A 27,825-nucleotide genomic window follows, 5' to 3' on the forward strand; every position below is an offset into this window, starting at 1 on the left:
AACAAGCCAACCTCACCACAAGCTGCCTATAACCACTCCTGATTACCCAGATCAAAATCTAATTAGAAAACATCTAACGAAATAAATAAAAATGCAACAAAACATAATGTTAGTATTTTCTAAGGTTTTCTAAGTCAATATGTCTCCTCCCTGCCCTCAGGAACTCTAATGCACCATTTAGTATCCCCCAGTTTCTATTTCAATTTGACACCTTGGATCTAGGTAACTCTATAAAATACAGAGATGGTTCAAATCTGCCTAGACAGAGGAAATCTTTCTTCCTGCAGCCTCTTAAACCAAAATCACAGATCAGGTTTTTAAAAAAAAAGGGCTAGGCGCCAAGAATATAAAGACAAAAAACAAAACAAGTTTCACCCTTAAGGAAATTACATGAGTGGATTGTTTAAAACATGCTACCACTCATGAGAAACTTAACATAAAATGTCTCCTAGGAATGTTTTTCCCCTATAAAAATTCCCTCCCAGTCCTATCAAATTCCTTTTATCACACAAATATGGTGCTGATACCTAAACCAGGAAGAACCAAAACAGAAAAAGAGAACTATAGACCAATTTTTCTAATGAATATTGATGCAAAATCTTTAAAAAAATACTAACAAGGAGATTACAGTAACACTTCACAAAAATCATACACTATGAAGAGGTGGGATTTATACCAGAAATTCAGGGCTGGTTCAACATTAGGAAAACTATCAGCATAACTGACCATAATGAAACCAACAAAAATCACATGATTATTCAATAGATGCAGAAAAAGCTTTTGACAAAATACAACACTCATTCCTATTAAAAACACTGGAAAGCATGGGAATAAATGGAGCTTTTCTTAAAATGATAAATATTTATCTAAAACCATCAGCAAGCATTATCTGTAATGGGGATGAGCTAGAAGACTTCCCAATAAGATCAGGGGACACAAGTGATGTGATTCAAAGGTGTCCTAAGTGTTAATATTAAGGGTTGCTCTTTCCGTACCTTGACAGGCCCCTCCTGAGCCTGAGGGCATCCTAAGGTCTCTTTCCCTTATCCTGGCATACCAAGAAACTTCCCCCTTATCCTGGACCACAAAATTCCTTGTCTCTCTCATCCTGGGTCATAAATTTTTCCCTGTCCTTATAAAAAGAAGCCCCTGTCTCTCTGCAAATTGCTAGTCCTTCTTCCAGGACTAGCCTGCTTGCTTTTGTGTCAATAAAGCTCCCCTTAGTTAGGAGAAAATTGTCTAAGTGAATTCTTTCACACCTGAACCAGCTCTACCAACTCTAAACCTTGTCACAAGGATGTCCATTATTACCACTATAATTCAATATTGTACTATAAATATTAGGTATAAAAATAAGAGAAGAAAGAGAAATTGAAAGAATTAGAATAGGCAATAAGGAAATAAAATTATCACTCTTTGCAGATGATATGATGGTATACTTGTAGAATACTAGAGAATTGACTAAATAACTAGTTGAAATAATCAGCAATTTTAGCAAAGTTGCAAGATACAAAATAAAACCACATAAATCATCAGCATTTCTATATATTACCAACAAAGTCTAGCAGCAAGAGATGAAGCTATTCTGTTTAAAATAACTTTAGACAATATAAAATATTTGGGAATCTACTTTCCAAGACAAACCAAGGAACTATATGAACAGAATTATAAAACACTTTCCACACTAATAAAGTCAGATTTGAACAATTGAAAAAATATTAATTGCTCATGGGTAGGTTGAGCCACTATAATAAAAATGACAATTCTACCTAAATTAACTTACTTATTCAGTGCCATATCAATCAAACTACCAAAAAAAAATTTAGAGCTGGAAAAAATAAAATTCATCTGTAAGAATAAAAGGTCAAGCATATCAGGGGAATTAACGAAAAAAAAAAAGTGAAGCGGCCTAGTCATACCAGATCTGTATAATACAGCAGTAATCAACAAAACAATCTGGTACTGGCTAAGAAATAGAGTGATGGATCAGTGGAATAGATTAGGTACACAATATATAGTAGGTAAAGACAATAGTAATCTGGTATTTGATAAAAACAAAGATCCCAGTTTTGGGTACAAGAACTCACTATTTGACAAAAATTGCTAGGAAAACTGAAAAGCAGTTTGGCAAAAACTAGGTTTAGACCAACATCTCACACCGTATACCAAAATAAGGTCAAAATGGGTACATGATTTAGATATAAAGAGTAGTAGCATAAGTAAATTCGGGGAGCATGGAATAGTTTACCTGACAGATCTATAAGGCATAAAGGAAGAATTTATGGTCAAACAAGAGACTGAGAGCAATACAGGATGAATAATTTTGATTACATTAAATTAAAAAGGTTCTGCACAAACTAAGCCAATGCAGCCAAGATTAGAAGGAAAGCAGAGAAAACTGGGGCGGGGGGTGGGGTGGGGTGGGGAATTCTTACAACAAGTTTCTCTGATGAAAGCTTCATTTCTCAAATATATAAAGAACAGAGTCAAATTTATAAGAATAAAAGTCATTGATAAACTGACCAATTGATAAATGGGCAAAGGATGTCAACAGGCAGTTTTCAGATGAAGAAATCCAAGCTATGTATGGTTATTTGAAAAAATACTTTAAATCATTATTGATTAGAGAAATGCAAATTAAAACAACTCTCAGGTACCACTTCATACCTATATCAGCTTGGTGAATATGACAGAAAAGGAAAATTACAAATGTTGGCGAGGATGTGGGAAAATTGGGACGCTAATGCACATTTAGTGGCGCTGTGAACTGATCTAACCATTCTGGAAAACAATTTGGAACCATGCCCAAAAGGCTGTAAAATTGTGAATACTCTTGGACCCAGCAACACCAGTACTAGGTCTGTATCCCAAAGAGATCATAAAAAAGGGAAAAGGACCTACATGTGCAAAAATATTTATAGCAGCTCTTAATTGTGGTAGCAAAGAATTGAAATTGAGGGGATGCGCACCGATTGAGGAATAGTTGAACAAGTTGTGGTATGTGATTGTTATGGAATATTATTATGCTATAAGGTATGATGAGCAGAATGTTTTCAGAAGAACCTGGAAAGACACAAATTGATGTGAGCAGAACCGGGAGAACATTGTATACAGTAACAGCAACATTGTATGATGGTCAATGGTGAATGACTTAGCTAATATAAATATCTGCTTGATTACATCCAGTGACAGAGAACTCACTATTTTACCGTGTCAGGCTGCCCTTTAAATCTCACAGCTCCAATGGTTAAGAAGCCTTTTCTTAGGTGAAGTTGAAATAAGTCATTCTTCAACTTCCACTCATTGCTTCTAGTGTTATCTCCTAGAGTCAGGACAAGCAACCAACCAACCAACCAACCAATCAATAAACATTTATTAAACTCCTACTTGTGTGCCAGGTACTGTACTAAGCACTGGGGATACAAAAAAAAGCAAAAGACAGTTGCTGCCCTCAAGGGGTTTAAAATCGAATGGGGGAGACAACATGCAAACAAATATATAAAAAGCAAGCTATATACAGGATAATTAAGAAATCATTAAAAGAGAGGTTAGGGAAGGCTTCTTGTAGAAGGTAGGATTTTAGTTGGGACTTAATAGAAGCTAGGGAGGTCAGTAGTCAGAACAGAGGAAGAAGAGCGTTCCAGGCATGGGAGACAGAAAATGCCAGGAGACATTCAAATCTAATTCCTCCTTCCATACGACAGACCTTCGAATGTTTTGAAAAAGCTCTCACACATCCTCATACCCTTAGACAAATATTGATGAAATTTAAAATTCACTAGAACCTACATATCCCACTACTAATTCAACTGCACGTACCACACGCCGGCCATCAGGAATGCAGAATCTTTAGTAACAAAGGAATTATTCGGAGAGTCCCAAACCTTGCTGTGTCATTACAGTAGGTCCAGCCAGAAGTTCTCCTGTGTTTATCTCTCTTTTCTCCGCCTCTGTCCTCCCACCTGATCTCTACTAGACTGGTCACTTTGATTAGGATTCTGTATCAACAAAGCTCTGGGCATAGGCTTAGCACAGGAAAAGCCTCGATGTAGAACTGTCTACACTAGACCAGTTGTTATCTGTCAACCCCCAAAAAGATAATCACCAGAGAAAAATTCAAATGGCACCTTGGTATCGTGGGATGAAAGCTAGACTGGAATCTAGAAGGGACATGGAGGATAATTCTGCTTTTACCGCTTAATAGATCTTGGACCATACTAAGAATGATAGTGATGATGCAACCGGGAAATAAGATATACAGGCAATGGGGCACAGAAATCTATCTTGCTCTACAAGAAAGTAAGGGGAAAAGGGATGGGGGGGGATGAGGAGTGGTCAGAAGGGAGGGCTGACTGGGGAACGGGGCAATCAGTATATATGCCATCTTGGAGTGGGGGGGTGGGTAGAAATGGGAAGAAAATTTATAACTCAAAATCTTGTGGAAATCAATGCTGAAAACTAAAAAACATTAAATAATAAAGTATGGAATAAAAAAATTTTAAAAGCATTAGAAAAAAAGAATGATGATGATGATGATGTCAGTCTCAACAAAAACAAAAATAGTTAGCATTTATGTATCACTTTAAGGTTTGCAAAGGGCTTTACAAATATTACGTCGTTGCATCCTCACAATAACCCTTGGAAGTAGGTGCCATTATTAGTTTTGATTGTACAGACGAGGAAACTGAGGGAGATAGAGGTTAAGTGACATGCCCAGTTACACAGCTAGTAAGTGCTTATCAGGATTTGAAGTCAAGTTTTCCAAGTTTTCTTCTTTTTTTTTACATTATGTCCTTATTTGAGATTTATTTTCATTTTTTAGCATTCATTTTTATTTTGAATTCCCAATTCTCTCCCTCTCTCCTCTTACAAAAACATATTAGTATTTAACTGAAAGTTCTCTAAGGGAAAACCCTGAGTAAGAGCTGGAAAGAATAAAGGACTTGGAGTTGGAGAGACCTGGATTCCAATCCTGCCTCTGAGATTTATTAGCTGTGTGACCATGCTTCAGGTAATCCCAATATAGTGTGAGATTTGGGCTTTGTAACCCTGAGGAAGTCCACTCCATCTCTCTAAGCCTCAGTTTACCTGGCTGTAAAATGGAGATGATGATTCATTTTCTGCTTTGCTGTTTTGTCCTTTGCTCTCGAAGAGGACCGTGACATCAGCGAGGTGATGCCATGACATGAGAGTGAATCGAATTGAAGTGAGGGAGGGCTGTGCAAAGTGACCAATCACTTTCTCCTCCGGAGCCATCTAGGTCCAGTGGTCAGATATGGATCAAGACAACTGGAGATGACCCAGAATGCAGTGGGGGACCTTGGCCTTTTTTAAGCTAAGGTCTTTAACAGGTCTCTGCGTGACTGAGGCAATGCCCATCCGGTAATTAAGGATTAATAAAGACAACCTGCCTACTAGGAACTAAACTTCCAGGTGGGCAACATAACTTTTTTTCTTCTTTCTTTCCTTTCTTTTTTTTCTTCTCTCACTACATAGGGTATCACACCCTTACCTGATTGTACTCTGCCCAAAGGGAATGTAAATTTTAATCTCTGATAATTCATTTATGACCTATTCCAAGGGGATGATCAGGAATGGCCTTGGATAGGAGATGAGACTTGAGTTCTAAAGAAGCATGGTCAGGTCTGTGCTTTAAGAATATCGCTTTGGCAGTGGTGCAGAGCACAGATCTGAAAAGGGAGAGATATGAGGTATGGGAGATCAGTTGCATTGCAATAGTCCAGGCAGCGGTGATGTAGAACTGAACTAGGATTGTGACCCTGTGAGTTAAGAATGAAAGGGATGAATGAGATGTTGTTTAGGGAGAATCAACAGGACCTTTCAAGTGCCTGGCTGTGGGGAGTGAATTAAAGATGAAGTAGAGGTTTTGAATCTGGGTAACTGGTAGGATGGTGGGTCCTACAGAACATCTATCTTGATTCCTCCAAATTCCTAATGATTCTCCCAACCAAACCCCACCCCGTTTTGTTGTAGTTAAGTCGAGTCACACTCTTGGGGTTTTCTTTGATACTGGAGTGGTGTGCCATTTCCTTCTCGAGTTCATTTTTACAGATGGGGAAACTGAGGCAAACAGGGTTAAGTGACTTGCCCAGGGTCACACATCTAGTAAGTATCTGAGGTCACATTTGAACTCAGGTCTTCCTGACTCCAGTCCTGACGCCCTATCCTCTGAGCTGCATTTACACGTACCGGGGCAGCTAGGTGGTGCAGCATTCAGATCACTAGACCTTTATTCACAAAGACCCAAATACAAATCCCGCCTCAGATACAATTTACTTATATTCGTACTTAAAGTTTCCTTCCAAAGACAGTAACGGCCTCTTTAGCACAGAAGCCGGTCGGTTTTCTTGGTCTCTGCAGCCCCACCAGGAAATCAGTGCCTAGCGCTTAATCCAGGTTTTTTGAATAAATTAATTAATGAACGGGAGTGGGGAGGGGAAGCGCTTTAAGGTTTGAAAAGCATAGTTCAAATAGGAGCTATTATGATGGTAAAGGTGACGACCAGTGACTGACATTGGACAATGACCTAGAAAAGGTAAGTGACCAGGCCCAAGGTCGCACAACCCTGGGCAGAACCGGCGGGCTAGAACCCAGGTTTCTCGGTTTCCAGGACGAGGCAATTTCCAGTCCACCGCACGGACCCCCGAGAGCAAAGAGCCCAGCTCGGGTGGCGCGGGGGCCGTCAGTGCCCGTGATTCCTCCTGCCCCATCTGGTATCCAGCCTGTGCTTGTGCACTGCCCGGTGACAGGCACAGGACCCGCTAAGCGCTCGCACGCCCGGTCTCTAGAGGCTCCAGGTAAGTAAGCATTGTTGGCATGCATTCCTCCTATTGTTTCCACTAGTCCAGAAGAGCTACTCACCTGGCGCCCACGCGCGCGCGGCTGCAGGGGAGGAGAAAGTTTGGATTGCAAAGACCTAGCTTTTACCCCCAAACAAGACTCAGGCTAACCTGGAGCCTGGAGTTACTGTCCCTTTAACAGCGTTCCGCTAGCTCTTTTTTTTTTTTTTTTAAACATCCGCCCTTAAGTAAGATGGCGCTTTCAGCGAGACTGTGTGTTGTCTGAGAGTCCTTCACAAACATGGCTACACCTCTTCTCCCTCCCCTCCCCCACTCTACTTTCTCATAGGGCGGTGGGAGGGGCTGTTCCCCCCTCCCTTCTTCATCCCGCGCTGCCCCCTCAGGCGTGCGCCGTAGGTGACGTCACGTCCGGGGCGGAGGAGCCCGAGTGGTGCAGTGAGGGGACAAACAAAAGGAGCCGCCGGCCGGAGGAGCCGGCGGGGATCGAATCGCGGAAGGGCGCCGGGAGGCTGCCGGGCTCTGCTGCGTAAGTGCTGGGGCCGGGGGCCTGGGGCCGGGGAACAGACTGGGCCAGCGCTGTCACAGTTACCACCTAACCTGGACTGAGGAAAGGCTCGCACGTTAGGAGGTGATGGAACCCTGTCCTAGGCGCCTGGGGAGAAAGGGAGGTGCCAGGCGCATTCCCTTCCTCGGGCTCTCCCCCGCCTTTCCTTTGGGGGTGTCACCCAACCATCCCCCAGCGTAGAGCCTCCTTTTTGCTTCGGAGCTATCACCTGGCATTGTTGAGTTCTTTTGCTTTGGGGGCGTCACTTAGTTTAGGGGGGCCATTCACTTTGGGTGTGGGTATCTCCCAATCCGGGGATCATTTCGCTTTGGGGGTGCCACTCAGTTTCAAAGCTCCCTTGGCCCTATGGGGAGGATATTGCTCAGCTTTGGAGTGTCCCCCTTCTCGGGGACAGGGTGAAGGGGGGGGCTCTTAAATTTTTTTTCCCACCCCATTCCATACATGGTCTGAGGGGTTGGCCTGGGGCTCTGCCACATTCAGCATTTGTTCCATAGAAAATCAGCATTGCAAGGTTTCCAAGCTGGAAAGGATCTGGGAAATCATCGACAATCCCTTCAATTACAGAGGGGGAAACTGAGTCCTCCAGAGCGGGGGTGGTACTTGGTCAACATTTCCAGGGGAGTAAAGTAAATGACAGCAATCTACCCAGCGTGGTGGGTAGGACAAAAAATTATTTCTCCACTCACGCCTGGGGCCCAGCCTAGCATGCAGAGCTTGGTGTTGTCTTGAAGAATTAGGGGCCTGGTCTCTTCCCTTGGAAGGGCAAGAGATTGGGGAGGGACCCTTGGAAGGAAGAGGCTGTGTTGCAGGGGCCCTAGTGGTAGTAATTTACAGGTTGTAGTCTCTAAGGTGGAAGGAAACTCAGCGGTCCCCTGATCCCATCCCTAGCTGAAGCTGAATATTGGTCCTCCACATGGCTGGCGAGCAAGCCTTCTATTGAAGACCTCCCGGTGATGTAGAACTCACTCTTCTTCGAAGCATCCTGTGCGACTTTTGGACTGCTTTTATTGTTAGGAAGTTTTCTTTAGATTGAGATTACAGAACTCTCTGTAATTTCCCTTTGTTCCTAGTTTTGCTCCATGAGGTCAAGTATACATATGTCTACTTATCTCCCTCTTTCATATGAAAATCCTTTAGACACTTGAAGACAGTGATCAGGTTCCCTCAGGTTTTCTTTTCTGGGGGCTGAGAGTTTGTTGTTGCTGTTTTTTTAAACTCCGCAACCATTGTTTTTTTTCCCCTTGGGCCTTTGGAAGATGAGGTTTGGATAAGGATCTTGCTCCTTTTGGCAAGGGCTACCTGTTAAGTCACTGGGTACTTAATACTCTTTGCAGAATTTTTTGGTGATCACTTAGTATTCTACTGATGTCATCCTGTTTGAGAGGGACAAAGGGAGACTTTGACGTCTGGTCTAAGGAGAAGGATTTAGGGTAATTCTATTTGGGAAACTCCTTGTCAAGTCTTCTGTGCCCTGCTCTCATGGACACCTTTGCATTAGGCGTTGACAGGAGAACAAATGGGAAAGGAAACATAGATTAAATTGAGATTGGTGTATGGTTTAAAAATCTCCTTGTGGTTTCTTCTTTCCTGTTAAATTTAGCATCTGTTGTATCTATCTGAAGCATCGATGCTGCTTCCCAATAAATAACGTCCTGGCCTCCCAGGATCATGGGACTTAGAGCTGAAATGGACAACTTTAGATCTTATTTAGTTCAGTTCACTTATTTTGCAGGTGAGCAACTTGAAGGCTAGAGTAAGGAAGCAATTTACTGAAGGTTGAATAATTAGTAAGTTGCAGAATAAGGATTCAAACCTAGGTCATCTGATTCCATCCAGTGCTCTTTTCCACTACACCATATTAACCTCCCCTCTGAAAAGCCAGGTGGTCAGCAAAGTATTCTGATTAGAGAGTAGTGGGGGGGTGTGATGTATCCTGTATATAGAAAGCTGATATTTCAGATGCTGTCATGAGGGGGCAGTTCTGCAAAGCCTGGCGATGCAGATGGCAGGGTCATATTAGCATCATAGACATGAAGGTCAGTTTCTTCCCATAAGCAAAGGTTTTTGGGTATGGAAGGACAGATGGTTTGTCCCAGAGGAAATGAGGTTGAAGTGATGTTCTGTGTGTGTGTGTGTGCTCACTGCATTTCACTGGACAGTATCAACACAGACCGCGTATTAGGATAACCCGGTAATTAAGCAAGGTGAAGTTGTTTCAACCTTACTTCATAGGGAAAAGTCTTAAAAAGTTATTTCCCCCTGAATGGGACATAACTCCCCATACCTTATAGGGTTGGGTTCGCAGGGTTGAAATAACTCTTATCTTGCTTAATTACTGGAACATCTTAAAACATTCTGGCTTAAGATTGGTCAGAGGAGGAGGCATAGATAGACCAAGCAGTGTTTTCTGGGTTCCTGGTAACTATTTATGAGAAGAGAAAATTTAGCAGAGAGGCATGCTAGCTCTCTTCAAGTAGGTGAAAGAAGGTTCAAACTTATTCTTTTTGTTCCCAGGGGTTAAAACTAGTAGTAGTAATGGATAGAAGTTATGGAGAAGCAAGATCTTAGTTTGGTGAAATGAAAAACTTTCACAGCTATCCAAAGGTAGAAGGAGCTGCCTTAGGCAATTTTTTCCCCTAGATATTTTCTGGTGGGGACTGGAAGAGCACATGTCAGGGATCATTTGCTGGTGGAGGGAAGAGAGGAAAGGGATCCCTGCTTAAGTGCAGGTTAAATTAGACGACTTCTGAAGTCCCTTCAAATTCTGACATACTGTGAATAATTTACCAAACTGTACACAGAGCAGAGTACATCAAGAAATGTTTATTTGAGTACCTACTGTGTGCGAGGCACTGGCGATAGATACGAAAACATAAATGAAACAGGTCCTACCTTCTAAGGAGCATACATATGCTGTGGGTATAGAAATTTAAGGTAGTTTGAGAGGGGAGAGAGTTTAACAACTAGGACTTGGTATGCTTTAGGGCTTTGATTCTGCTTTGAATCCCAGAAGGAATCTTTCCCTAAGCCATCTCCTCCCTAACTTCTAATCCCAGCCTGGCAGCATTCCCACCATTTGAGGTTTGCCTTCCTTGCTATGGAATATCATCTTCCTTAGGAAATTTTGGCAATAATGATTCCTGGAATTTTTTTTTCCTTTAGACTAACTAGCCAGGACCTTATTCCTTTGTGATATCGATATAAGCAAAGATTATGCCCATTTTATAGCTGAAAGGGACACTGAGGTACAGGTTAACCCACTTTAAGATGTCACAGTGAGTTGAGGGCAGCTCTGGGCAGTAGAGTCCTGATCCTCTGACTTCTTATCTCTGGTTTGGGCTGCTGGTTCCTGCTACCTCCTTTATTGATGCTTCGTTCTTATTTCATTACAGGGGGGCTGCTTCCATGGCGCTTGGGGAATGTGGCGCTTCAGAACCAAATCAGAATCCAGTCCATACAGATGCTGTCCAACTCCAGCACAGAGGACTGAAGTGTAGATAGCAAAACCACCTGCAAGGTAAGTGCCCTGGCTTCCTTTCTTATGTTCCTTCTTGACTTTTAAGCCTCAGGGGCAGGAGTCAGTTAAATTTTACTGGGGCCGTAAGCATGAGTGGGAAGGAACTGTAGTATCTTATGCCAGGCTTGAGTGTGGCTGAGGGCAAAGGACAATAATCTCTATATTCCTCTGTTATCTATCACTGTATTACTCTGGAATTCTGGTAGAAATTAGAAGTAAAGGAGAGTAGTTCTTCTCTTTCCTTGATTTAATTTCTATCTGGTTATTACTGTACTACTTAAATATGAAAATTAAGTCTATTGAGAGATCTTTTACATAGATCCAATCATGTAGAATGGGCCTTTGAGAGCTCATCTTGAAGACTCTTTCTAAGGGTATCAGGCTGAAATCCTGTGTTTTTTTCCTTTCCTTAAATCTGGATTTTGTTATTTGTCAGCAGGATTTGGAACAACGAAAAGGAAACTGTTTAAGTCTAGTGTGACTTCTCAGGCTTTCTTGCTTATTAGGAACAAAATCACCCAATCTTAATCTTGCCCAGCCGGAGTTTCCTGCTTGTTTTCTAGGCACTCTACCCCCTAGGGAAGCAGAGGTCAGGGGCCATAATCTCTGCCATTTCTCTTAGCAGGGAGACTAGGCAGGAAGCAGAGCATCTTGCTTTTCTCGGGTAAGAATTCCTTCTAACGACCAGGGACATCCTGGCTGAAAGAGTACAGGTTCCAGCCCATGTTGCTTTCTTTGAGAAGTAAATGCAGGTGGCCAGAGAAAGAGAAATGCCGTGTCTAGCTTGGCAGTGTGATTTCCTCTGAGAACAGAAGAGTCCCTGATAGCAATATTCTCATCCCAGGGACACAAATTTCATCTTGGAGGACATTTTGGTTATGGTCACTCTTGATTTTTTTTTTTTAATTTCAAGCATTTACATTTTTAAGATGGGAGAGTGTGGCTGGTTTGGGAGTCATTTCTTGGGTGGTGATGGGAAATCCTGGGGAGGTTTCATCCCCTAACCAAAGGATGAAGCCTTGCTGATATTTATAAATCATGTTAATATAATGTCTTGGTTGTGGAGGGGCGGGGGGGTGGGGCTTAGTGTGTTCTGCTGTGGAGAAATTTCTGTTACTTATGGAGGGAGGAGTTGTATGGTAGCTTGGAAGGATCTAGGGAAAGCTATGAAATCCTTCGCTTGTATGTTATTCTTAGGATTTCTCTTCTTGCCTAAGTATGTTTTTGAAGGTTTACTTTAGCCCTCCTTTGGTGTTCACTCTTCCTTTTCTTTGATGCCTGTTCTTATCTTCTAAAGTGGGACACACGTCAGAGATCCTTCAGGAAATCCAGTTCCAGTCTCTGTTGTCAATCCCTAATTCCTTCTCTAGCTGAATCTATGCTGGATCCACCTTTACCCTTGGCATCCGACCTATAATAAGATACCAGAACCCAGTTTTTCTTTCTAGAAGCACAGCAGAACGTCTAGATTCTTAAGTGTCTGTGAATGATAATTCTTAAGATCATTAAGAGAATCAGATCTAGTCCAACTCCCTTTTTTAACAGATGAGGGAACTGAAGCCCAAGGGGATGAAGTGATTTGCCCCTAGGTCACTCAGGTCACAAGTAGCAAAGGGGGATGGGCACTTGAAGCTACTGACTAAATCCAGGGCTACTCCAGCTCCATCACAGAGGGGAAGTTGCTGAGCTGTCCTTGTGGGGCTGGGTGGGGTGATGTTGCTTGTTCCTTAGTGATGTCATTGAGGGGCTGAACTCATCCTTGGAGGAGAGGGGATGAGTTGAGGTCTTTTTTTTTCATTAGACAAGTTTTTTGCTTTTTGGATTTCTTTGCTGATGTTCCTTACTGTTTTACACAAGTGAGTACGTTTGTGTTTAAAGATCTCTCCAGTGCCTAAAACCTCAAGATTAAATGTATTGATACAATTTAGCTTTACACCCAGAGTGGCATTCAAATGGAGTAAAAGTGGTTGTGAAATTCCATCACTTTCACATGCCACCTGGATGCCCCTAGAGTCCTGACTGCCAAGCCTTTAAGGAGTGATGAGGGATGATGAATGGCTTGATCATCAGCTGGTGTGAAAGGCTGGCTTTGATCTCTCTCCTCTTGCATCATTCTAAGTATCTCTGTAATAGGATCCCTAGGAAACCTGCCTCTACTTACTGTTAGTATCAGAAAGCTGCTTTTGGTATCAGGTGAAGGGTAGTCAGTCTTGTCACTGAAATCTGGGACTAGAGCAAGGAGAGCAAGTAGGTTTCTGGGGCCAGAAGGTATTGGATCTGTCTTTACAATCTCTTTCCTTAGATCCAGCTTAAGATTGTTCTGAACTGATGGAAGAGTAGTTTTGTCCTGTTGCCCAAGAGGCTACATACACCATTACTGGAGAAGTCATTTGGGCATTTCGTTACCATCTAAGAAGCCTTAGTTGATTGAGGCAAGACACTCTTTGGAGTTGTCTTTTTCCCCCAGCAGATTTATTTCTCCTTGCTTGTCGGGACAGGCTGTCTGGTGACTCAGTGTGTGCATTCCCAGAGGTTCAGTTAAACAGCTCTGAATGTACTACCTTTAAGAGGCTCTTGTTGAGACCTTTTTGATTCTGGGAAGTGGGACCATTTCTTGTCTCTGGTTGGCCTAGGAGAGGCCTAGGATATATATAGTTGTAGGACCTGAAAATATTTAGGTAGTCTCAAGGACTATCTCTAGCTGATCTTCTGTAGCTAGGTGGCAGAGGAACTTTGAGCCTGGTGGCTGCCTTTGGCCTGAAGCAGTAATCTGGTGGCTTGGAGAGAAAAAAGGGGGTAGTGTGTTTGTGTTTAGAATACAAGGTACTTTTGGCTAAGAGAGGGGGGAGCTGATAAGGGGAAGAGATTGGTGCCTCTTACTCAACATTTTCATCATTTCATTCAACATTTCAAAGTTTGCTAAAAAGGAAAACCTTTTTTGAGAGACTTGAATGCACCTCTAAGAATCACTTGAGAGCTAATATTTGGCATAGGGCTGTAATCAACTCAATCTCGGGGAAAGATCTCACTTCTGTAGTGAGTAGAGGGTGTGGCTGCTCCTGGGGGTGCAAGGGAAGTGGGGAAAGGATTGAGCCAGGAAGCACTAGTCTCATCCCAGCTGGCTGACTCACTCCACTGTTGGGTGCGGGTGGCCTGAGGCTATCTAAGTACCATTTGCTTGTAAGTTGCTCTTAGTGATGGCGGGTGGACTCTAATTGGGGGACAAAACCCTTCCTCTCTCTTTCAGCTCCCTCTAACTAGAAGGAAATGAAAGCAGTGCCCCCATCAGCATCTGCCTTTGTGTCTTTCCAATTTGTGGGCATATGGGGGGTGGGGGATGAGGGGGCAGTGTGTATTTTCGTGGATTTCTGTGTCCACTATTCTCTGTCCACAGCTGACTTCATTCTGGGTTAAGGACCAGGTGACCTAATACCCTTTTCCAACTTATACTAAAAATTGGCTTCTTAGAAATGATTCTTTCCTGGGAAAGTGTTACAGAAAGACAGCTGTAAGTGAATTGTTCCAACCTTCCTTTTCTTTTAACTGAGTTAGGATTGGGGGTTGGGAACTTCTCCTCCTTGCCCAGCTTGAGAATCTTTCTTTTTTTAAATTTAATTTAATTTATTTGTTTTTAAAATTTATTTATTTTTAGTTTTCAACATTCACTTCCATTAGATTTTGAGTTTTAGATTTTCTCCCCCTCCCCAAAGATGGCACACAATCTGATATAAGCTCTACATATACATTCATATTAAACATATTTTCACATTAGTCGTGTTGTAAAGAAAAATTGGAACCAATGGGAGGAACGAGGAGAAAGAAGAAACATAACAAAACAGTAACAAAAAGAGAGAGCAAATAGTCTGCTTCCATCTGCATTCAGACTCCAAAGTTCTTTCTCAGGCTACAGATAGCATTTGGGGGGAATCTTTCTTGATCAAACTCCTTTTTTTTTTTAATTAAGATTTTTTATTTTTAGTTTATGACACTCAGTTCCATATGATTTTGAGTTTCAGATTTTCTTCCCCCACCCCCCAAGTCGGTATGGAATCCGATATGTCTTCTACATATAACTTCGCATTAAACTTATTTAGAATAGTCAATTGTAAAGAAAAATTATGACCGATGGAATGAATCATGAGAAAGAAGAAACAAAACCAAGAAACACAAAAATGAAAGAGAAAAAAAAACAAAAGAAAAAAAAAGGAGAGCAGTTTGCCTCAATCTGCATTCAGCATCCATAGTTCTTTCTCTGGATATAGATAGCTCTCTCCATCATGAGTCCTTTGGAGTTGTCTTTGAACCTTGTGTTGCTGAGAAGAGCGAAGTCTATCAGGGTTAGTCATCACAGAATAAATATATCTGTGGTTGTGTATATACGGGATATAATGCTGAGTGAGCGGAGCAGAACTAGGATCAAACTCTTTTTTACTACTTAAACAGAAGTGGATCTGGATGCTGTTTACCCAGGCCTTCAGGTAGCAAAGCCCAATCAGAAGTTCTGTTAAGATAGGTTAGGAACCTGTTGCTTGGGGAACATTTGAGTGGTCTCTTCATTAGGAGCAGAATCCTATTCATTTAACCCACAATTAAGTCTTGCTGTCTCTCCTGGATATAAATCGCAGAGAGATGGGCTATATTAAGGAGGGATGGAAACAAATAACATTGGACTAATACCGTTGACATTTGAGTGTGGCTTGAGTGTAACTATTGCAAGGTGACCAGAGTATTACCTCAGAGAGTTGAAATGGAGAGACTTCTCTCCAGGTGTGCTTCTATGTGAGGTTCTCCATAGCCCTGTGAGATAGTACACATCTCCCTAGGGGTCGTGTCTCCATTCTGCCCCCTCTTGGAGTTTTCTTTCCTTTACCACGATGCCAATGAGAATTGGGGTCAGCAATATTTTTTTTAACGCTACTAGGCCTGGTGGCCTATGCCATCCAGGGTGCCCAGAATTAGTATAACATATGTGTCATTTTCTTAGCAGCAGTCTCAGAGTCTATCTGTCTCTGTCTTCACAATCCCCACCCGATTTTCTACACAGCTGAATTTACCCCAGATAAAGATTCTGAGTGCATTAGAATTCATTCAGTAGCTGTATGACATATATTGGAGTCTGGTGCTTCCCGAGTACAGCAATAGAGAAATTAGACTTTAAATCTCTTTCCCTTTCCTGCTTTATTCTTATGGAATTCTGAGCGTGAGAGGAAGTCATCAAAGTCATTTCTCAAAGGGTGACCTGCTAGTGAACACAAGGGGCTCCAGGTGGTCAGAGACCCCAAGAATTAATATTTTTAAAAAGGACATTCATAGATCTCTCTAGCAAGAACAGTTTACACACTATCTTTTATCGGTGCCTTCCCAAAAACAGCACCATTTCCCCCATTTGGAGGATTTTTTTTTCACAGTTCTTGTGGGAATAGATGTACCAAGTGGTCCCTAGAGACTTAGGCCCTGCTAAAGTGGCCTAGAAATTGAACGTTTGAAAACGGCTATAGCTAAACAATACAAATTTGATAGGGGCTTATTTACAGTCCTCTAGGGAAAGAGAGTGACCCTACCTCAACAGCTGGTTGGTTCTTACCACTTTTATATATCTAAGAAGTTCTTTGTAGCTGATTAATCCCACCTGCTGCCATTTCAAAACACTACTTAGAGATTCTTCTGCTCTACCCCGTGACATTCAGGCTCTTTCTCCACCTTTTATTGATTGCTCTGCCTCCTGCCCCCTACCTACCAGGGAGAGTCATGGTTTCATTAAGAACACTCTGGCATACTGGGAGAATTGGGGTCAGCAATATTTTTTTTAATGCACTTAACAAAAATCAAGTAGTATCACTTTTTAAAAACATTGTCTGCTCTTCCCCTACCTAAAAACCCTTTCCAGACTTGATACTTCCTCAAAGACCTTTTCTTCTTTTCCTTGTTTTTACCTTCCTTTCTTCCCTTCCACTGCCTCCCTTCTCATCTTCAAATGGGTTATATTCACTATCACCCATGGGTGTCAGATGCTGTGCTGGGCACTATACTGGGCAAATTAAATGTCCATAGCACAGTGTGGGGCCTGTAGCAGAGGTTCACTTAATGCTTGTTGAGTTGCTTTCCCTAACTCATAGGAGCTTTACAATCTCAAACTGACAGGTACTTCTGAGGGAATTAGAAATAATAGAAGAGCAAGCCTGAGGATCAATGAAATGAATTTCTTTTTTTTTTTTTTAATATATATACTCCAGGTTCTCATCTTTTTTTCCCCTCTTTATCCTTTCCAAATCATCCTGGTTTTTTGGAGCATGGAGTAAGTTTTCCCCAGAAGGGAACTAAGTCTTTTTTTTTAATTAAATAATTACTGATATCTCCTTTTTACATCATTTATATTTTCTAAGACAGCTCTTCCTTTTTCTCCTCCCAGAAAGCCATCTTTTTTTAACAAAGAAATAAGAAAGAGGGTAGAATAAGAGAACTTAATTTTTAAGAGGTACGAGGTTTCCCCAGTAGATAAATGGTCAAAGGATCTGAACAGTTTAAGAAAAGACAATCAGTAACTATATGGAGAAAAATAGGGCAAATCACTAAAGAAATATAATGTAAGTTAAAAACAACTATGAGGTTTCATTCCACACCCATCAAATTGACAAAAATGAAAAGTCATCTTGACCTTTGGACTAAGGAGGTCCAAAGACATATAGGTTCCCTGAATACCTAAATATTAATTGCACTTTGTCAATAGCAGAAAATTGGAAGCAAAGTGGGTGTATGTAGAATGGGTGATGGCTTGAGTGCTGAACAAATTGTAGCTTATAGGGTAATGGAATGCTGTTATATAGTAAGAAATGACAGATACGAGTAATTCAGGGGAACATGGGAAGACTTACACTAACTGATGATGAATGGAGAAAGGAAGAGCAGAACAGTATTCATGATAACTCCAATAGTGTAAATGAAAATGACCCTTGAGGCAACCAAACTCAGATTTATTGCAGTGAGTGATCTCGATTCCTACAAAAGATGAGCAACCACACAAAAAATGAAAAAAAAATGTAAAGAAGTATGTAAACTTGGGCGAAGGTCAGCAGGTGCAGAATTGTGTCCATGCTGTCACGCTTTGTGGTTCTGTTCTGCTTAACTGGTTTTCCTTGTTACGAGGGAGGGTTCTGTAGAGGTGGTGGGATTTAGTAGACAGAGTGTTGGCCTTGTTGCCTCAAAGACCTGGACTCTAGTCCTATCTCTGACGGACCGGTTGGTTGATCCTGGGCAAGTCATTTAACCTCAGAGTGGCCCAGGAAACTAAGATGTATGTTGCAGAGTGATTGCACATCCACATTGGTAGAGGGAATGTCTTACCTGAAGTTCCCAATAAAATGACAGTTCCAAACCAAAAAAGAGAAGAGAGAGAGTTCAGTGGTTAGAGGAATATATTGGGAAATGACTGCGATAAAAACAACAAAAGGCATCAGAACTTTTTTTTAAAGAGCTAATGGATTTAAGACATTTGAGAGGCGCATTGAGAGGTTGAGCTAGAGAAGAGAGAGAACAGAGACTCTTGTGAAGAGGATGAGGCTGAAAGAGATAGTGATAGGAAGAAAATCCTTCTAGTAGAGAGAATGCTGGGTAATGGGCTGTGAGGATTAGGAAATTAGTGACGTATGAGGCAAGAACTTTGTCACAAAGGAATAGCACCTAGTTCTTGACTTGACAACAGGTATCAGGACCTGGTGAGTAGGTAGATGGTAAATAGCTTGATGAGTTGTAGGGAGTGACTCTGCGGAGCTTCAAATATAGGAGCTCGTCTAAATCACTATTGTTTAAAGAAATGCAGATTAAAACAACTCTTAAGGTACCACCTCATACCTATCAGATAGGCTAATATTGACAGAAAAGGAAAATGATAAATGTTGGAGAGATGTGGGAAAACTGGAACACTAATTCATTGTTAGTGGAGTTGTGAACTGATTCAACCATTCTGGAGAACAATTTAGAACTATACCCAAAAAGTAATTAAACTATACCTATCCTTTGACCCAGCAATACCACTGTTAAGTCTGTATCCCAAAGAAATCATAAAAAAGGGAAAAGGACCCACATGTACAAAAACATTTATAAGATATCTTTTTGTGGTGGCAAAGATTTGGAAATAGAGGGGATACCTGTCAATTGGGGAATGACTGAACAAGTTGTGGTATATGAATGTAATGGAATACTATTGTTTCATAAGAAATGATGAAAAGGCGGATTTCAGAAAAACCTGGAAAGGCTTACATGAACCGATGCTGAGTGAAGTGAGCAGAACCAGGAGAGAATGTTGTACACAGCAACGGCAACATTGTGGGAGGATCAGTTATGATAGACTTAGCTCTTTTCAGTAATACAATGATCCAAGACAATTCCAAAAGACTCGTAATGGAAAATGCTATCCACATCCAGAGAAAGAACTATGGAATCTGAATGCAGATCGAAGCAGACTATTTTCTCTTTTTTTTTGTTTCTGTTTTTTTCTTTCTCGTGGTTTTTCCTTTTGTTCTGATTCTTCTTTTACAACCTGACTAATGTGGAAATATGTTTAAAATTACTGAATGTGTATAACCTATATCAGATTGCTTGCTGTCTTGAGGAGGGGGGAGGAAAGGGAGGGAGAAAAATTTGGAACTCAAAATCTTACAAAAATGAATGTTGAAAACAATCTTTACATGTAATTGGAAAAAGTAAAGTACTATTAAGTGCAAAAGAGAGAGAAAAAAAAAAGAAAACAGGAGCTGGGGAGAGGCAGTGAAGCTCAAGATGATTAATCTTTTGTGTTCAGTGCTCTTAAGGTTTAGCAGGGTTTCCTTCTGTCATCAATACTTCTCATCAGTAGTGGCATCCCTGCCTCTCAGAGGTGGAAACTTTGCCTAAGTTACTGGTCCAAGAAGGTATTGTAATGGAGTTACTGTAATGGAGGAGACTTGTCTGAATAGGAGCTGCCTTCCCCCTCTCCTCCCCTTCCCTGCCCCCCCCCCCCTCTGAGGGCAGACCATTGAGTGGGTAGAGAAGAATAAGGGATTTGGAATGTTGACCTTTTCCTTGAAATTGAAAGACTGTAACACGGAGTAGCCAGGGTACCCTTAGGATCTTTTAATGATTGACTGTTGTCTAAGGCTTTCTGCAGTGTTGAATTTTGACATCTTTTCCTGGTAGAGCTGGCATGGTTGTATAAGTGAAGAAAGTATAGGGTTCAACACAGTTCTGCCTTCTGAAGTAGCTTTGGATAACTTTTGTGTGTCCCCTGCTCTTTTATGATTCTTTTTACTTTTTCCCACTTCTTGGCCTAGACATTTCCTAATGAGCATACCTTTTATGTAAGTATGGAAGAGCTGGCCAAGATACAGGGAATGAATTCCTTGGCTGGCCTGGCCTGATGGGGAGTTTGGGAGGAAGGAGGTGTCTGGACTTTGTGCAGTTGGTCCAGTTAACTACCTTGCAAGATTCTCCTCTCTGAAGTATCCTCCTCCATGCCAGGAGGACAAATACCAATCAGTGTTTCTAAGTCTGAGGAGTACCCTGTTGCTAGAACACCACAGTAGCCAGCTGCAGTCTATCTTCCACCCAGCATTGTCATAACCATAATAGCAAGGATCATTTGGGTTCAGTGCACTAGCAATGCACTTGTGTGCCCATCTTTCCACAACCTTTCCGACATTTCTCTAATGCTTTACATTAGTAACCTAATGAAGTAGGTAATGAAAAATAGACTCCACATATACCACTCCATGGCTGTCTCCAGGTTTTGTTTTATCTTTGGAATTTCAGGCTGAAGTTTTAGGTATGGTGGAATGAACACTGGATTAAGAAGCATGTGACCGGTTTGAATCCTCCTTCTGTTCTTACTGCCCGTGTGACCTTGGACAAGTAACTTCACTTCTCTTGGGTCTCATTTATTTTTCTTTAAAATTTAGAGTTCGGGCCACCATGTTATCTCTAGGACTCCCTTCTGGTTCTATGGCCTGTGGCTTGTAATCGAGTATTTGTAATGTGTTTGATTCCTAGTCTACCTCTTTATACTCCAGGTTGACAGGCCAATGGGCTTCTTGTTCACAGGAGCTAAGGGCCCTGCCTCTTGGTTTCAGGACTAATATTCCTTAAGCTCTTGCTACTATGGAATCATGTTATTGGTTTTTTTGTTTATAGTTTGAAATGTTTATTAATATCTTTTTTTTAACTTCACCTTCATTTTCCAATATAGTCTTCTCTTCTCTTTTCCCTGAGGACCATCCCTTATGTCCATATAACAAAGAATAAAAAAAAAAGAAAAAAGTTCAGCAAAACTAACCCAATACGTCAAGTAAGTCTGACATTATATGCAATGTTCCATGCCCATAGTTTTCTCCTCACCCTGCAAAGAAGAAAGGGAGGTAGTTAGCATTTATGGAACGCTTTAAGGTTTGCTGTAGCTTTGCTGTCTCATTTCTTATATCGCTTTTGGTGGGGCACGTGTGGAATGCTACAGTTTTTGAATCAGATGTGAGAGGGCTAAAAGAAGGAACTTACTCTAGTGTTAGAACCTGGGTGCAGGAACACCGACAAAGCATTTAGGTGCAGAATGCCTCTATTTCTCCCTCTGGAAAGTGGAATTGGGAAAACTATATTCTCCCTTAAACCGGAATCTCTTCACAATGAAAGAATTCTCTAAGTACTTGATCCTGAAGTGAAGACAGGCTAAGGTGACATTAGGGAGCAGCATTAAGGGGCTTGCTTGGATTTGGTAAAAGAGATTTCTGACACAAAGATTATATGAAAGAACACTCTGAACTACTAATAAGAAATGCAAATCAAAACAACCCTGAGGTTTCACTTCATACCAGAAAAATGGCAAAGATGACAAAAAATGTGAACAAGGGCCCTTAGAGACAAACCATTCATTTTTTTTTTTTTTTTTTTTTTGCTTTTTGGCAGGGCAATTGGGGTTAAGTGACTTGCCCAAGGTCACACAGCTAGTACATGTGTCAAGTGTCTGAGGCTGGATTTGAACCCAGGTCCTCCTGACTCCAGGGCCGGTGCTCTACTGACTGCGCCACCTAGCTGCTCCAAAACCATTCATTTTTCAGATGAGGAAACTGAAGCTTAGAAGGGAAGTGACTTGAAGTTCTTCTTGGGGCTAGAATGGTGGCAGATTGTTAAACTAGAAATGGGGGTCTTATTTTCCAGTCTTTACCAGAAGCTTCTGGGATTAGAGACACAGACTTGAATGTCTGACTGTCTGTACATAGACTAAAAAAACCCCCAAACCCCTGGGATCCAATGTAACCTATTTTTCCACATCCTCTCAGAGTTTCCTAGGAGAATGAGTTAGTCAACAAGCAACACCAACAGTTCTGGTTACAGCCTAATGTTTGTGTAGGTGCATGTTTATACCATATTTCCTGGATAAGGCTACAGATCAGGTAGGAAAATATACATATGGCCCCTTTCTGGGTCAACCCCATAGACTGCCTAAGAGAGAAACAGGAGTAGGGGGCTCCAGAGCATGGAAAAAGTTAGGTTTTAGTTAGTATCGCTACCCGATGACCCTTCAAGAAAGGTAGTATAACTGGGCCTCAAGTCAAGCAAAAGCTTGGCCTCAGACTCTTACTAGCTGTGTGATCCTGGACAAATCCCTTAACCTCTATTTGCCTTAATCCACTGGAGAAGGAAGAGGCAAACTACTCTAGTATCTTTGCCAAGAAAACCCTCATGGACAGCGTTGGCACACTGTGGTCCACAGGGTCATGAAGAGTTAGATACGACTGAACCACTGAATCCAGAGTATCATCCCTTATATTCCTCCCCCAATCCCTTACTGAGAGCCATCCCATGTGAGAAATAGTAAGCACAACTGATTGATAAATTGAGAACGTTTGAAAACGTGCAGTATATATAACATCTGTGTACATGAAAAAGGGATAGGTTGGAAGTATCTTCTCATATCTCCTCATTTGAATCCCATGTGATCTTTATTATTTTGTTACATTTCCTTTTTTATATTTTTGGTTTTGTTCTTTCCATTTACATGGTTATAGTTACTGTGTATATGGTTTTCTTGACTGCTTACTTCACTCTATATCAGTTCATATAAATCTTTCCATGCTTCTCTATTTCATCACACGCATCATTTCTTATAGCACAGTAATATTCCCTTACATTCCTGTACCATAATTTGTTTAGCCATTCCTCAGTTACTCGGCATCTACTTTGTTTCCAATTCTTAGCTATCATAAAAAGTGCTACTAAAAATATTTTGAAGTTTATGGGGACTTTTTTCTTATCAGTGCCTTCCTTGGGGTATAAGCCCAGTAGTGGCGTGTCTAAGTTAAAGGGTATGGACATTTTAGTCACTTTATTTGCATAATTCCAATTTCCTTCCCCTAATGGCTGTATCATTTTGCCGCTTCACCAATAATGTATTAGAGTGTCTATCTTTACACAACTCTTCCAATATTTACTGTTGCCCTTTTTGGTAATTTTTTACCAATTTGCAGGGTATGGGGTGAAACCTGAAAGTTATTTTGATTTGCATTTCTATTATAATTAGTGATCTGAAGGATTTTTTTTATGTGGCTTTGAATCCTGTTTGTTCATGTTCTTTTTATCTATTGGGAAATATATATCTATTGGGGAATAGCTATTAGCCATATATATAATTAATTCTTTATGTAACATGGATACCAAACTCTAGTCAGAGAAATTTGATACAAAGATTTTTTTTCCCATTTAACCACATCCTTTCTTATCATGGATACATTAATGTTGTTTATGCAAAAGCTTTTCAGTTTCAAGTAATCATTATTTTTGTAAATTATTTTGTATAATTATTTACTTATACAGTTATATATATACATTATATACTACATGTATATATATAATTATTTTATCTTTTGTAAGTTCTTCTATATCTTGTTTGGTTAAGACTATGTCACCTACCCGTAGCTGTGAGAGGTACATGATCTGTTTGTTTCTTTTCTAACTTTTTTTATTATGGTCTTTCATATTAAGGTCACGTATACATTTAGGTTGTATTGTGGAGGTGGTATAAGGTGTTGGTCTAAGCCTAATTTCTGCCAGACTGCTTTCCAGTTTTCCCAGCAATTTTTATTAAATAGGGAGTTTTTCCCTAGGTAACTTATTTTTTCTACTTTATTAAACGCTGGATTATTGAGTTCTGTTATTTCTGAATCTCGCTTGTCTGTTCCATTGTTCTGTCTCTCAATTTTTTTAACCACATGTTTTGATGACTGCTGTTTTAAGATAAAGTTTGAGGCCTAGAAGTCCTCATTATTTCTCTTTTGTTATTTCCCTTGAAATTCTATATCTTTTATTTTTCCAAATGACTTTTGTTATTATTTTATCAAGTTCTGAGATGTATCCTCTTGGTAAAATTTGATTGGTACAGGATCAAAAGTGTAAATTAATTTTGGTAGTATTATCATTTTTATTCTATTAGCACAGGCTAAGCCATGAGCCCTGAATATTCCTCCAGCTATGTAGGTTGTTCTTGCATTCTTTAAAGAGTGCTTTGTAATTGAATTGAATATGTGCAAGTTTTTTGTGTGCTTTGGAAGATTGTTCTCCAGGTATTCTATGGATTTGGTAGTTATTTGGAGTGAGATTTGCCTTTCTATTATTGCTTCTTGTGTTTCATTGTTGTTATATAAAAGTGCTGTTGATTTTTTGAGGATATATTATGTAACCTACAACTTTGCTGAAGCTTTTAATTGCCTCAGTTAGTATCTTTGTTGATTTCCTGGGGTTTTCCAAGTAAATCATCACAACATCAGCAAAATAAGGATAGTTTTATTTCCTATACTTGTCTTTATTCCTTTAATTCCTTTCTCTTGTCTTACTGCTATTGCTAGTATTTCCAGAACTATATCAAATAATAGTGAAGAGAGTGGGAATCTTTGCTTCATTCCTGTATTTATTGGTTAAAGGTTATTGTGTATCCCCATCGCATATGATGCTTGCTTTTGGTTTAAGATAGATGCTTTTTTATGATAGGTTAAAAAAAAAAAGATCCCTCTATGCCTATGCACTTTGTAGGGTTTTCAGCATAGAAAGAGTATTGTACTTTGTCAGAGGCTTTTTCTGCACATGTGGAGATGATCATGTGGTTTTGGATGTTTGGGTTTTTAATATGACTAATTATGTTGTTTTCCTAATGTTGAGCCATCCTTGTATCCCTGGTATAAATCCCACTTGATCATAATGAATGATTTCTTAGGTAAGTTACTGTAATGTTTGATAATTTTTTTTTTGAGATTTTTGAATCAATGTTCATTAATGATATTGGCCTGTAGTTTTCTTTCCATGTGTTCCCTAGTTAAGTATTGAGAATATACTTATCTCATAAAAGGATTCTGATAGAGTTTTTTCTTTCCTTCTTTCTTAATTTTTGAGAATAATTTGTGAAGTATGAGTACTAACCATATATTTAAAAGTTTAATAAAATTCTTGTGTGAATCCATCAAGTCCAGAGGTTTTTGTGGGGTTTTTTTTGGTAGTTCCTTTACAGCTAGATCTACTTCCTTTTCTGAGATTGACTTTTTTAAAGATCTTTATCTGGTACTTTGATAGTTTGGACATTATATTTTTCAAAGGTATTTCTATATGTCTTTTGTATTTTTTGTTTTTAGCATATAACTGTGTATAATATGTTCTGATTATGCTTTTTATTTCTTCTGGTTTTGCTGTGATTTCACTGTGGCCATTTGCTAATTTATTGATTTTTCTGCTAGCTTCTTTCTATTCAGATTAGCTAAGGATTTGCCAGTTTTATTAGTCTTTTTTTAAAATCAGCTTTTAGTTTTATTAATTATTTCTAGGGATTTTTTTGTTTTCAATTTAGCTATTTCTCTAATTTTTTAAAAAAATAACTCCTCTTTTATGCTTATTTTAGGTTTATTCATTGATTCCCTAATTTTTTAAAATGCATTTTCAGTTCATTAACCTCTCTTTTTTTATTTTGCTAATGTATGATTATAAGGATATGATTTTTTCCCTGAGGACTAATTGAGCTGCATCATAGGGATTTTAATAAATTTTTTAAAATTGCATTGAATGAATTAAAGCTTTTTGTTGTCACTTTCCAATAATTCTTTCTTGCAGAACCTTCTCTTACATAAAGGAAAAACACTTCAGCAAAACAGAGACTTAAGCCATGTCTTATAGTAATGTACCATTTTATAACTGTACCCCACTACTTGTCTATCAAGAGAAGTTTGTTTTGCCATTTTTCCTCTTGAATGAAGATTGATTATTACATTAATTTAAATTGTAAAGTTATTTTAGTGTTTTATTTCTCATTATTTGTGTTCATTATTCATATTCTCTAGTTCATCAGCCTCATTAGCTCCCATGATCTTCACCTTCATTCTGCCTTAGACACACAAGGCAGTCATACCCTTGATCTCATCATCATCCCCCGCATCTGTTCCACCTCTTCTGTCTGTAACTCTGAAATTCCTGTACCTGACCACAACTACCTGTCCTTCTGGCCCTCCCTGTGCGTCATCCCTCCCAAATCCATTCTCTGTCCTTACCCCAACCTGCAGACTCATCCTGCTTTCCCATGTTATCATTCCTATCCTGGCTTTGCTTCAGTTCAATTTTAACACTGTCTTGGACCCTCAAATCCCCTGTTCCACTGCCCTAAGGCATGCACCTCATTTCCTTTCTAGACCCTGAATTATTTGCCTCATCTTCCTTTTCTGCTTCTGCTTACACACTGCTGAACACTGCTAGAGGAAGCCACACAGCCTTGCTGACTGAATCTACTATGAGTTTTCCTACCACATGCTAGTCCTTTGATTCTTTCCTGATAGACTGGCTACTTTCCCTGCAGCCTTCAGTCATGTCCAGATTGCTCTCATCATTAAAAAAAAAAACCACAACACCACCTTCATTTGACCTTCCCATCCCCTTAGACTTTCATCCTCTGCTTCTCATTTCTTTCAGAGCCAAACTCCTAGAAAATGCTGTCTAAATTCACTTGGGTCTATATTCTCAACTTACTGCCTCCCTTTTTAAAAATGTTTTTTTATTACAAACTTGCCAGACATCAAGGAACATCATTTTCATGTATATAAAAGAACAGAAAAGGATAATTATATAAAAAGTTATGTTTCTATTACATGCAGCTTGGGTCTTGGGGTTTTTTTTTAGGTATGTAATAGCTTTAACACAGTAACCCTAACATTGTCTAGCTTCTCTGTGACTATTTTATCACTGTGTATTTTATCATTGTTTCATTGGTGCACTTTTCTTTTTTTGGCATCACTATCACTATACCCAATATGCTGCTTTTCTGGGAGCATTGGGACGAGCCTCCTGATGGCTCTTGTGGCTCTCCAGTACTTCTTCCACACAGATGCTAAAATGATAGTCCTCAAGTGCAGGTCTGACTGGCCATGTCACTTCTCTGCTTAAGAACCCTCAGGGGCTCCCTTTAGGATAGAATACAGATGCCTCTGTTTGGCTTTTAAAGCCCTTCCCAATCTGGCTTCAGTCTATCTTCTCAGGCTGATTACACATTACTGGTGGTCTGTGGTCCAGCCAAACTAGCCTGCTTGCTGTTTCCCCTGCATAGCATTGCCATCTCCTGCCTCCATGCCTTTCTTTGTATAGACTGGACTCTCCCCACCACCCAATGAGTTTATACTGCCCTCCCTCTTCACCTACCACTTCTGGAACCAAGCTTATCTGAGGTGTCACCTGCTTCAAGAGACCTTCCCCCATTTCTTCAGTGGTTAGTGCATACCTCTTCCCCCCAGTCATTCATTGTGTGTTCACTTTGTACGTATGTTATATTTACTCATCTGTGGACATATTGTATCCCTGTAATAGAATATTAGGTTCTTTGAGGGCAAGGGCTGTCTTACTTTTGTGTTTATGTCTCTGGTTCCCCTTAGCACCTGGCA

At 40.3% G+C, this 27,825-nt stretch overlaps 2 protein-coding genes across 8 annotated transcripts in view; one reads left to right on the forward strand and one right to left on the reverse strand.

Annotated features, from left to right (window-relative positions):
- KYAT1 (kynurenine aminotransferase 1) overlaps window positions 1-7,006 on the reverse strand; it is a 59,813-nt gene extending 52,807 nt beyond the window's left edge. For 4 of the 7 annotated variants that reach the window (XM_036751172.1, XM_036751167.1, XM_036751170.1 and 1 more), the window contains exon 1: window positions 6,883-7,006. Coding sequence is in view for 1 of the 7 variants with exons in the window: in XM_036751166.1 (XP_036607061.1) it covers window positions 3,820-3,833 (14 nt within the window). In the remaining 6 variants the exon portion in view is untranslated. Of the gene's footprint in view, window positions 1-3,819; window positions 3,923-6,882 lie in introns of those variants that run through there. The other 3 variants (XM_036751171.1, XM_036751166.1, XM_036751169.1) reach the window with 3 other exon arrangements.
- The window catches only part of LRRC8A (leucine rich repeat containing 8 VRAC subunit A), a 36,466-nt gene continuing 15,219 nt past the window's right edge, over window positions 6,579-27,825 (forward strand). Inside the window, exons 1-3 of the mRNA XM_036751165.1 lie at window positions 6,579-6,818; window positions 7,150-7,347; window positions 10,779-10,903. The gene's annotated coding sequence lies outside the window, so the exon portion shown is untranslated. The remainder of the gene's footprint in view (window positions 6,819-7,149; window positions 7,348-10,778; window positions 10,904-27,825) is intronic.

The sequence above is a fragment of the Trichosurus vulpecula genome, chromosome 3 (genome assembly GCF_011100635.1).
Source record: "Trichosurus vulpecula isolate mTriVul1 chromosome 3, mTriVul1.pri, whole genome shotgun sequence".
NCBI classification, from domain to species: Eukaryota; Metazoa; Chordata; class Mammalia; order Diprotodontia; family Phalangeridae; genus Trichosurus; species Trichosurus vulpecula.